The sequence below is a fragment of the Drosophila novamexicana genome, unplaced genomic scaffold (genome assembly GCF_003285875.2).
Source record: "Drosophila novamexicana strain 15010-1031.04,08,12 unplaced genomic scaffold, DnovRS2.1 tig00000008-arrow-pilon, whole genome shotgun sequence".
Taxonomy (NCBI): Eukaryota; Metazoa; Arthropoda; class Insecta; order Diptera; family Drosophilidae; genus Drosophila; species Drosophila novamexicana.
The window spans coordinates 38,176-50,330 of NW_020824765.1; the positions used below are offsets into that span (position 1 = coordinate 38,176).

Here is a 12,155-nt window from a genome sequence, read left to right on the forward strand (position 1 = left end):
TCGCATAACCAGCTGCATTTTAATGGCAATTAACTTCCGTAGACACATTGGCATACCTATTAAGAAATTTCACAAATATTATACCCTCGAGGTGCCGAAAATTAGATACTCTTGCGAAATTAATTTTATATCTTTTCGATATAAAAAAGCTCCTACAGGTCAGAAGTTAAGTTTTTGTATGAGGACACTTGTATTCCGGCAGGGATATATTTAAAATTCAGGCTGATAAATGCTCTTTTTATTGTTTCCAGATATTTCAAGTATTATTATATTATTATTATATTAATGCTAAGCAAGGGTTCAGCCAGCCGTTAATAGGTCTTAGACGGATAAAGCAACAGGTTATATTCTTAGCTAAGGTAGAAATTATATGTAGAACTATTATTCTAATTAAAATATTACTGTAAGACTTCAAATTTCACTTTATTTCGCGCAATAGCATATTGATTTTATTAATTAGATGATTACAAATAGAAAATAATTTAGTTCTATCAAACCTATAAGCTAATATGCCGAATAGTTGCTGACAAAGCAGACAAAGGGGAACTCGAATCCTGCTGCACAGCGTTAAATTTTGTCATATATACGAAATATAACTCATGCAAGTCATTCATTTATTGTTTACACCCACACGATGACAACCTGTTAAGATGATCCTTTGAAGCTGAACTGTTTGATTAAAGGCAACTCTTGACTTCTTTGCTCACCTTTCTTGCAGACGGCGCACACAATGCGAGCGGGTCAGTGACATGGCCGAGGGCTGCGAGGACTCTGCCGGCGCCGCTGAATCCACCACGTCACAGTATAAGCTCGACAAGATGCTGGGTACGGTGCTGCCCTGCGAGGCGGCTATTGTAGCGACGCCCGGCAGCAGCAGCAGCAACAACAATAACAACAATAACAGCAGCAGCAACAGCAACAACAACGGCAGCAGCAACAACACTGCCAGCAACATTGTAAAGCGAGAGTTTTGCGATGGCAGCATCATGCCAGGTGCTAGTGTCAACAACAACAACAGCGCCGTCAGCAACAATAACAACAACAACAACAATACCAAAATGCAAGCATTGATATGCAGCAGCAGCAGCAACAACAATATTAACAGTAGCAACAATAACAACAACAGCAATGCCAACAGCAGCAGCAGCTCATCATCATCCTCCTCCTCCAGCTCATCCAGCTCGTCCAGCTCGTCAGCCAGCACTTTGACCAGCTGTACCACCGCGGCCGTAGTGCCCTCCAATTGCTCCACAAATGCCAACAAGTCGCCCGGTTCGCCCTACTCCCAAAGCGGCACGATCGGCATCGGCGTCGCCCTCGCCAGCCCCCTGCGCGAGGCCAGCCCGCTGCTCAGCCGCTGCTCGCCAGCGGCCGCTGCGGCGCAGTCACCATGTGGCGGTGCCACGCCCGCTTCGCCGCCATCTGTCTCCTCCAACAGCTCGTCGCATGTGCTGGCGCTCAACATCAAAACCGAGTCGGTGAGTCGCTAAACGCAAACATTTCCAATTAGAATTTTCTAATCAGAGCAACTGCGTGAGTCGTGCTTAAGGGGGTTAAATGAAGCGCAATCGAAATAGATCAGCTGGGCGGATAAAAACGATCAAGTGCATAGTTGAAGAGATAATAAAACAAAATTAATTGCGTTTTTAATAGAAAAATGGGGTATTATAAACCAAATTCGATTCTTGCATTATTTATAAAAGTTAGTGCCTTTTTGAAATCGAAAATGTAGTGCAATATTACGAATCACGCAGAAAACTATATTTAACTCCTCTAAAATCTATTCTAAACTCTTGCCATTGACACGAAAATAGTCTCGCTTGGTTCTGCGTGACAAATAATATGGTCACGCGCGCATCTCTAGTTGAATACTTAAATTGGTTTGCATTTAATTAGCATGCAAGCGGCGCGGCGATCATTAATTAGTCGCGGCACCGACTGGCTAATCATGAAATCAGCGAGCTTGCCGCAAAATGTTGCCACTACAACAACTTTGACAATTCCTGCAACTCAGGCCGAGCGTCAAGGGCAAACTTGGCGTCAAACATTTTACGCTACAAAACGTTATAAAGCAGCCGCAGGCTGAAGCCATGTCGTGCGCAAAAACAAAAACAAAACAACAATAACAAAAACAAAACAAAAAACGAGTAAATAAATAAAAAACAAATGCCGAAAACTTAATACAACAGCGGCAGCAACACTCGGTCAAATATTTGTCCCAATTTTAATGACCATAAAAACTGAGCAAAAAACAAAACAGCGACAACAACAACAACAACACCAACAAAATGAGATCACAAAAAAGTTTGTGCAATTGTCAGCAATAAATAAAAAATTTCGCATGTCCTCGTTGGCTCAGTTCGCTTGGGCTCGCATTGGCTTTGCCTGGGCTCGATCTGTGCCTGCTGGCGCATAGTTGCTTGGCGAATCAGCAGAAACCAACAGCAACAACAACAACAAGAACAACAGCAACAATGCCAATAGGAAAACAACATTGAAGACGCCGATCCGTCGATAGCCGAACCGAGCTTAAATCAGTTTTTTTTTTCTCTCAAGTTTCAAGTTTATTTTTGTTTAATTTTAAGTCTAAGGCGATTGTTGTCGTTGCTCGTAAAATTGGGCTAAATTATGGCCGAAATGCTGTCCCTTTTCGAGTAGGTTCAGGCTGACAAAAGCAATAAAGGCAATTACAAATTTCGGATCCATAAAATTATGATGTGCAGCAAATTTAGGCAAACAAATCAAAATTGTATATTTTTTCGAATCATTAATTTTAAACCATATTTTCTTTTTCTATTATATAAACATTTTTTCCATCAAATTTAAATTTAAATGAATTCAAATCTAAATCTTCCTGATTGAGTGAAAAAGAAATTGTATTCAAATTGATTCACAAGTAACTGCAATTATAAAATAATCGAATTGTTCTCTTTGTTGGCCATTCCATATTCGATAAATAATAGAAACATATTTGATATCTTTGACCGCATTTTGGCTTTGCTCGCTTTGTCTCTGTCCGATCCGCATTCATTCTAATGACACAATCAGCTCACACGACACGCACACACAACGAGTGACACCCTCTCATGCGATTTAGGCCCCCTCTTATCCCTGCCAGCGACCCCTGCATACCGCCTGCCGTTTTCCCTTGAGCAAATCATGCAACTAAAATGCGACTTGTAATGCTCAAAAAGCCAAACAAAATGTTGTAAAAAGCAATTAATAAAAATAAAGCAATCAAAAAAGTGCATAAAATTTATGTGCATGCAGTCAAATGAGTAATCGCCTGATCCAAACACACACACACACACACACACACACACACACACACACACAATAGAGTCAGCAGCAACAACAAGAGCGACAATAATAAACCAGCAGCATTTATTGAAAATTAAACAAAAAAGAAACGACAGCAGCAAGAAAAAAAATCGCATAAGCCAAATAATAAGCGCAAAATAATCAGCACACACACAAACACACACTCTCACACACACATTCACTCACACACTCGTACAAAAAAAGAAATAAATTTATATTGGCGACTGGAAACAAGAAAATCCAGGTGCTATAAAGATCGTATTAAAGGCCACAGAAAAAAAGAGTGAGAAAAGCCAAGTTTTTAAAATACCGAAATTTACATACACTTGCAAGGATAGCAAAAGTTGTAAAATATTATTCCTAAAATTAATTAATTAATCAATTTAGTTTTTAGTTTAAATTAATAACAATAGTCTCATAACAACTATGACGCCTTGTGAAAAGTGTTTGCCACAATTTTAGTTGCACAGCCTCAAGACATTGGCGAGCAACTCTGTTGTAAGGGTATTTCGAGTTAAGCAACTTCACAATAGCGCACTGACAGCAGCTGGGGAAGCGGAGCTGGGTGCAGTTCACAATATATTACAGCTAATTATGATCGGGGCAGTCGGGCAGCCCATTGGCTACGCAATTTGACGGCTTTGGCAGCGCAACTGCAATTTCAATGCTGCATTTGAGGCCAAGGCGGCAGCCAGCCCGCTGGGTGACTCATGTTGGCAACTGCAGCGTCTAATGAGCCTGCTCAGCCCGAGGCTTGGCCCGGCCGGGCTCTGGTGAAAGCACCGCAGTCCGCACATGTACTCTAATTTAAAGTCTAAAGTCGCTAATTACAAGCTGCGCTGAATAAGCACAGGCTGGTTGCACTATTCGCACTCGCACTCACACTCATGTTCATACTCATACTTACGCCTTTACTCGCTTTACAGCGCACATGTTGCGCATGTGCAATGAGGATGCCTTCTGCTGCGTGGTGGCTGCCACGTTTGACACGGCTGCGGCTACGTGAGTGCCAAGCGGATTTCATGTGCGCTGCCTCTTCTGCCCTGCTGGGTGGGTGTGTGTATGCGTGTGTGTGTGTGTAGAGTGTATGAGTGTGCTTTCGCATTCACATCTGCAACGTCATCATCATGATGATCGGCAAGAGCACAGAACAGCAACTGGCAGCTAAGAGTGGCAACCGGTTTCTGCATTTACTTTAAATGTTGCAAATATTTAAAGCGGGATTATCCACAAGCGAACCGGAGGCCTGGCCTGGTTCTGGGCCCAGTTCTGGGGCTTGTGCTCCCTACCTCTCTCCCGTCTCTCTGTCCACCTCTCTCTTCCACTCTCTGGCCTTAGCTGCATGGCATGTAAATCGTTTGTAATTAGTTAAGAGTCTCTACGCGTCAACGTTTAAAAGGAGCAGACAATAATTGCTTATTAAAAAGAATGTTTTCTGCAACAATTTTTATGACCGCCGAGCAGCGCGAAAATTGACTGCAAATGAGGTGAGTGAACAGCGCGATAAAGAAATCAACCCGCAAATACCTTTGAATTGGGCTCAGCAAAAAAGCGCAGAGTGCATGTGCTCAAATAGGTGTTTATTGGTGATTTAAATAATTAAAGTCTGAAGATATAATATGTTATTATTAATTATTTTATTATATATTATACATTTTATATTAATTTTTTAAATTTTCAAATAGTATTTTATAATTTGAAAGTAAAAACTAATATTGAAAAAGTAACAAATTCGTTTATTTTATAATTGGAACTAAATACAAATGCTTTTTATATTATCTAATATACCAGACTTTTAACATATAATTTAATATTAATATTAATATTTTTTTTTTATTTTTTTCAAGTTATATGAATCCTAGAAATTAACTAAATTAAACAAAAATATCATTTTATTTTCTTGGTATTACAAACAACTTTTAAATTAGTCTATCAATAAATCAAGTTTCGTGAGCAACTTTTATCAATTAATTTAGTTATCTCGCTGAAAAATTAATTAATCTCCACTTTACATATTTTCAATATCCTCGACTTACTATTTACGAAGAGTTTCCCAAGCTGAAGCAGCAACTACAGCGGCAGCAGGTTCTCAGCTTTAGTCCCACATTCGACACGCCTTCACCGTCGCTTTCACATGGCTGACATTTGACAGGCTCTTCGGCTGCCCCCAAAAACTCAGTATTTATGTGGATAATGTTTCCCCCCGCTGTCTGAGGTGTAAGTGTAAGTCGCAGCCAAGACAAGACCCAAATTCCATACGGACAATTTGTGGTTTTTTCTTTATTATTTTTTGTTGTATTAATTCAAAATTAATTGCAAATAAATTACAAAGCAATTTGTGTGTCGGACGATTGTCGTTGTTGTTGTTGTCGGTAGTTGTTGTTGTTCTTGTTGTTGTTGTTGTCGGTATTGTTGCTGTTTCTGCGTGCTGCTGCTGCGGCTGTCGTTCTTGTTGTTATTGTTGCTGCGGTTGCTCCGTCAGCTGCATGCAACTTGAAATTGGCAGCGTATTTAATTATAAATTAATTATAATGCAAGCTGTACTTATGCACGTCCACGTAATGCCAATAATCATCAGGCGCTGCATTTATGGGCCGATATTATATGGCAAGTTGATTTTTTTTGACGTTGAGCTCATTTTTCATTTTATACACCCCCTGCACCCCAACACCACCCCTTCTGTTCTCAGCGGAGGCCTTGACTTGCCTTAATTTCATTTTACTTACGCAAAAAAAGACAGCAAATGGCAAATTGTCTTCGTCTTAATTATGATGGGTATTAAAAAATTATTAACAATGTTGTTGACGTTGCCCACAATTCTGAAGTTGTGTTGTTGTTATTGATGCTTGTGCAGTTATTGCTGCTTGCATTTGTTAAGTAGTATAAGCTACAAATAGAGCTGGAGACTCCGTTCGCGCTTGGATATGACAAGCATGTGAACAACTCCACCTGCCCGCTGATAGTGGCGGCTAAGCGTATTAAATATTTTAAAATTTGAATGCTAATGGGAAAATGAGCTAATTTTGTGACTATAAACTTTTAAAATGAGACATTTAAGCGTAGGATAAGTGAATCCTTCTTAAAGGCAATTCTCGAGCGGAATACAAATTAAAAGGAGAAAGGGGGATCATATGTCATTCAATAAGCACATAAAATTCAAAGCCTGAAACCTAAAAAACTTATTAAAATAATAATCTTATGTGAAATAAAATATAAAATTAGATAAGTTTAAGATTAGTCACTACACGAGCTCGCATAAGTCCTTAGTTCCAAAAATCCATGTTCTTATGAACCTCAAGATTTCGCTGTGTGGAATTTTCGTTGCTGCCTCAAGTGATGAAAATATGTTTAACTTATGAAGCCATTGTTCTTTATAGATCAGCTAGTTTGCCCTTTGCCAGCCTAGAGTTCTTTATTGCTGAGCCCTGACCTTTGCTTAGTCATCTGCCATATGCTACCGTAAACGCAACTAAATGAATGTATCTATACATTACAGAGTGTGTATCTGTGTATGCTTTCATATCGGCATCTGCATTGCATTTATGGCCGTATCTCTATTGATATCTGTGCCTGTATTTATATCTGCCGCCACGTGCAAAAGTGCTGCACATCTGCATATGCGGTTGACCTCTTACCTAAGCCAAACTTAAAAACCGTTGCTGTAGCTGCAGCAATAACTGGCTAAAAGAGCAGGCCAAGTAATTAGCAAGAAGCGGACCAAATTCAACGGTCAGTCAGCGAGTTGGGCCGGGTGAATACTTGTACTTAATAAAACATAAAGCGCAGCACATTATCATTAAAGCCCGCGCGACAAGCCAAGGCGGTGGAAATCAAGGCAGCAAAACAATACCTATGCCCACTGGCCATATAAGACGGGGTCTTGATGCTGAGATTGAAACCGAACCGGGACAAGACGGGAAGCGTCTCTGCAATGAGCGCGCGCGCATTAAAATAAATTTAATATTGGCGAGTCGAGCCGGTTGCAAGTTTGCTAGTTGCCAGTTGCCAGTTGCAAGCTGCGAGTTGTGAGCTGCGCATGCGCCACGTTTTGAGCCTGAACTTGGCGGGCCTCTCATAATTTGCAACCGAGTGGCAGATTGGTAGAGTGCTGCAGCGACGTTGTTGGTTCAACTTTGCTACACTCAATTAAATGCCCCTCGGTAACTCGATGTGCCTGTGTCTGTGTGTGTCTGTGTGTGTGTGTGTGTAAGCCAGCAATAGTTAAAGCCAAAAATAGCATTTAAACTCATTAATTTAACGCGTGATTATGACCATGTTTGAACGAGTACGAGTACGACTATGAGTACCCGTTGCAGTTGTTGTTGCAGTTGTTTTTTGGGATTTGAAAAACTGTTGCCAGCAGGCATAATATTTGTTGTTTTTATTGTTGTTATTGCTGCAGTTTGTTGTTGCTATTTTTATTTTGGCATTTATTTTGCGCTTCTTTGAGCTGCGGCCTCTGGAGTCGTACGTGGCACCACTTCGGCCATCGCATTGATGTTTTATGCATCAGCGGGACAATTTGGCCAATGCGAGTGGATTACACTGAGGGACAGATTTAAAAATGATGACTATAGAGCTCATTATGGCATGAACTATAAATAATATAAATATATGTTTTTGTGAATTTATCTCAGTCTGCAAGTAAGAGAACATTATATTACCCCTAGGCTTGTTATATATACTGCGAGTTGGTTTACATTTTCAATGTTTTCCTATATATTTTTTTAAGAATTTTCGTCAAATTTGGTCGAGAGCATCATTCACTAAATAAAACCGTCAGAACATTTTTATGCTTCTCTCGTTTATCTCATCTCAGCCAGCTTCGAGCTTTAACTTGCTGTCTATTTAAAGTCAAATCTGAGCTTCGCACAACTGTATAATATAGCTCCCATATAACTAATCAGTTGGCAATTGAATTTTGTACTAAACGCAGCTGAGTATAAAAACAAGCCGCTAGGGTAAACATTCTTCGGCACTTTTCTTTTTACTTTTTAGTATACTTGGTTTTAACTTTGTGCAATTAGTGTTTAATTTTTTTGAGTGTTGCCCGTCTGCTTTACAAATTAAATGCACATTCGTTTTGGCATAAGGTAAAACCCACAACTACAGCAACACAAACCCACAAACGGCGACTAAACATAAAAGAGATGCCACAATTGCGATAATTTTTCTATTTGTTAGCGCTGCGTTTGTGGCCCCAAAAGAAATTGGCCATGAGCGAAACGTACCTGGTTTTAAGCCAGCATTAATATTTTATGTGATTATTCGGGGCCAATGAGGGGACAGGGGCAAGTAGAGGGGCTGGCAGCCCGGTGACTGGGCCAGGGCAGCAGCGGCTCAGTTGTTTATTCAAGCCAGCCATGCAACAGTCCCAGCGGAGCTCCACACAAGTCGAAAGAAAGAGCCAAAGTTGGCGCTGCAGTTGGAACTCGAACTCGATAATTGCAATAAAGGCGCATTCTTTGGCCATTTAGCTGGAGGCGCTAATTCGTTTATTATGAGCGGGCCAACTGGCTCGAGGAGTCGTTTTCATAGATGCACTCGCAGATGGCATACTAAATTCGAGAAGAAAATGCATAATTTTTTCTCTATTTGCTTAGAGTTTGCGTTTGCTCCTGGGTGTGGCCAGCAAGAGCACAAACAATGCCAATGCGAATAAGTAACGTGTAGCTTGTGTTTTCTGAATGACCCGAAATGGGCGGAAAACAGGAAAGCATAAGGAAAGCAGAGCGGGGAGTGAACGAAAGAAGAAAATATTAAACAAACAAGCTTTCGTCCAGCAAACCGGAATCGCATTTTAAACGATCTTAGCTAATATATCTATCTGTACTTTGGGCAAAACTTAATTTTTCATTACATTATGAATACATTTAATGATAATTTGCAACTATTTGTAAATGATTTATGTATATGTATGATGATTATGATTATGTATATGTATATTATGTTGCGAAATATGCAAAACTATTATAGCCTACAATTAAATTGATTTACAAAAGATTTTTAAAAAATTGTACTTTGAACTGTTTTACAAACTTCTGAATTCTTGACATGATTGCAACTTTCTTAGATATGAATTTAACAAGAGATGTTTTCCTCTGTGGGAATAGAACCTACTTCAAAAGTGCTTTGAGTGTGGATCCTTTTATGGCCCATACTCTAGCCAAAAGTGATTGGAGTGTGGATCCCTTTATGACCCATACTCTGGCCAAATTGGTGGCAAACATCTGTCAGCTGCCTTTGTAGCTGCTGCTGCCGCTGCTGCTCCGTGCAACTAATTAAAACATACAATACCCAAATTAATTACTAAAACAGGTTAACTTGTGCGCAATAATAGTCATCTATTCACTCAGTTGGCTGGGTCAACAGCGGCTACAACCTGGCGACGTTGCTTGATGCGGCTGCCAATGAACCTCCTGTCCCTTGGTCTTCCTTTTCATCTGCCTCCTGCTGTTGCTGCCTCGCTGTGGCGCCAGCGAAATTTGTTTGAATAATTATTGCAGTCAACTGCTGTGGGTTGTTCCTGGGTTCGTTCGCGCCCGACCTCTTACCATGATCGCAGCACTTCAATTGTTTTATTAGTTCGTACAATGCCGTTGGGTGGTTGTGTGGGGCGGGCAATGTGGCGTATGTGCAACGCGTCACAGTGTCATGTGTCTTCTGTTCTGTTCAAATATTCTGCTCTATATGCTGTATATGTATATTCACTAATAACTATTTTACCTTAGCGACATGTGTCGTCCCGAAAACCAACCAATCAAGCCAACTCATTTTTCAGGGTATCCTTGGACAAAAAGTTTGCTTTGCTGTTTTTGGCTTGTTTACTCTGACACTGCGCATATGTCAGCTGCGGCACTCATAATTTATTGAAGCACATAAATTTCACTTAATTGGCATTGACAACAATAAAAGAACAGCAGCAATAACAACAAACACAACAGCAGCTACAATATTGATGTTAGTAACAAAATATTAAAAAGTCTTTGCTCTTATATGCACATTAGTTGCAATTAGCCAAACGACTAATTACATGGTGCTCGGCATGCATACAGGGTGCTTCTACACTTTACCCCCACACATATTGTGCACCCATTATCAATTAGTTGCAAACAACTTTATTCTAGTTAATAATAACGTATTACAACTTGCTATCAGCTGGCAGAACTGGGCGTAATTAAGTAGAAAATGGCAAAAGCAGAAATTAGTATGAAATGATTGTGATTGGGCGTTCACTTAAAATCTTTTTTGAAATTGTTAGGCTTTGAGCTACTTTTTTAGCTAAGACCATTTTATATTACTGCTTTTAAGACTGAAAGCCTAGTTTAAGCCGAACTGGTTTGAACCCGGAATCAGAATATTTTATTCTCCATGAGAAGAAACTCTAATCGGTTGAATAACAGGTGAACCCAAAACTGAATCGAACCATACATTATAAGGAGTTCGGTTTTCAAAAAATGTAGTATTGCAATACCTTTAATTAGACTCAGTACTCCACGAGAAACCAACCAGTTTCTCCAAGTAGCAATTAATATTTAGATAATGTATATATGACACAGAACTGCAAGTCATTAACTTGAAGCAAATTTAAAAATATATATTTCCTTCTATCCTCATTAAAATCTTTCAATTATTATAATCTTACCCTGATTAAATAATACCTGATTCTTGAATTGTACAAGATAGCAACAACGTGTTAAGCTCAACTTCTAGGAAGTTAGCTGAATTTAATTAACTCAGCTACCCTCAAATCGCCAGTCTTGCTGCACCCTCTCCATGGGTAGATATATTAACTAGCTGCTAGCTGGAACTGGAGCTCGTTGCAGGAGTCGTCGCCCCACGGCCATCTAAGCATATTTCAAAACCTGGCTAAATATATTTTTAATTATGATTTCGCCTTAATAATTATGAGCTAACAAAACGAGTTGCAAGTTGCAGTTGTTGTCGTTGCTTTTTACTGCAGTTGTTGTTGTTCTTGTTGTTATTGTTGTTACTGCTGTGCCTACAACTGCTGGAACAACAACTAATTGTGGCTATATCCTACGATACCCAGCGGAGTCGAATGCTTTAAATTAATAATTACGGAGAAAAAGGCGCAGGCGACTTTCAGGCGCGTCGCCACGTTTGCATGTGGTTGCAAAACGCGAGTGAAAAAATAATTAATGCACTTAATGTGTAATTATTTCAATTAAACGATACGTATTGCTGTCCCGGGCCCGAGTTAGCTACCATCAGCGGGTCCTGTTCCGTATCGTTTTATTCCGTTTCATTTAATTGCCGGAGGGGGGCTGCCTGGATATTAAGGTCGGCCTAATTGGCATTGGCTCTGGCTCGTACTGGACTGAGCTTATGCCGCCCCCTTCTCTCTGGCGATCATCGATAGAGCGTCCGCATATGGAGTACTGGCGAGAGCAGCCACATCAATCAGCCAGATCAGCTAAATGGCATGCCAGGTATCGGTACCGGTTTTTTGGCTGGCCAACAATTTGACTTAATTATAAAATGTCGTGCGACTGTCATTACAATAAATTTTATTTAGTCAAAGTTGTAAATTGCCAGTCGAACCAAAAATCCGATGTTGGACAAAAACTCTTTTGGGGCTGCCCCTAATCGCGGCATATAAATTAATGTGGACGCGCAATCGCCAATATTATGTTGCCAAGCACTTAACCCGGCAACATGTTGCCAAGGTGTGAATGCAAATGGCTTAGCAGCTGATTAGAGGTGGCAGCGTGAGAATATTGTGGCCCTGGCCAATTGAAATGATTGTTGTCTTATTGAGTTTTAGTTATCGACTTAAAAATGATCTATATTTAATTTATTATTATTTTTTA

General features: G+C 40.0%; 1 protein-coding gene across 3 annotated transcripts in view; it reads left to right on the forward strand.

Annotated features, from left to right (window-relative positions):
* Positions 1–749: 749 nt before the first annotated feature.
* The window catches only part of LOC115764454 (myb-like protein I), a 62,348-nt gene continuing 50,942 nt past the window's right edge, over positions 750–12,155 (forward strand). For all 3 annotated transcript variants that reach the window (XM_030707491.1, XM_030707500.1, XM_030707508.1), the window contains exon 1: positions 750–1,478. In XM_030707491.1, the coding sequence (XP_030563351.1) occupies positions 750–1,478 (729 nt within the window). The remainder of the gene's footprint in view (positions 1,479–12,155) is intronic.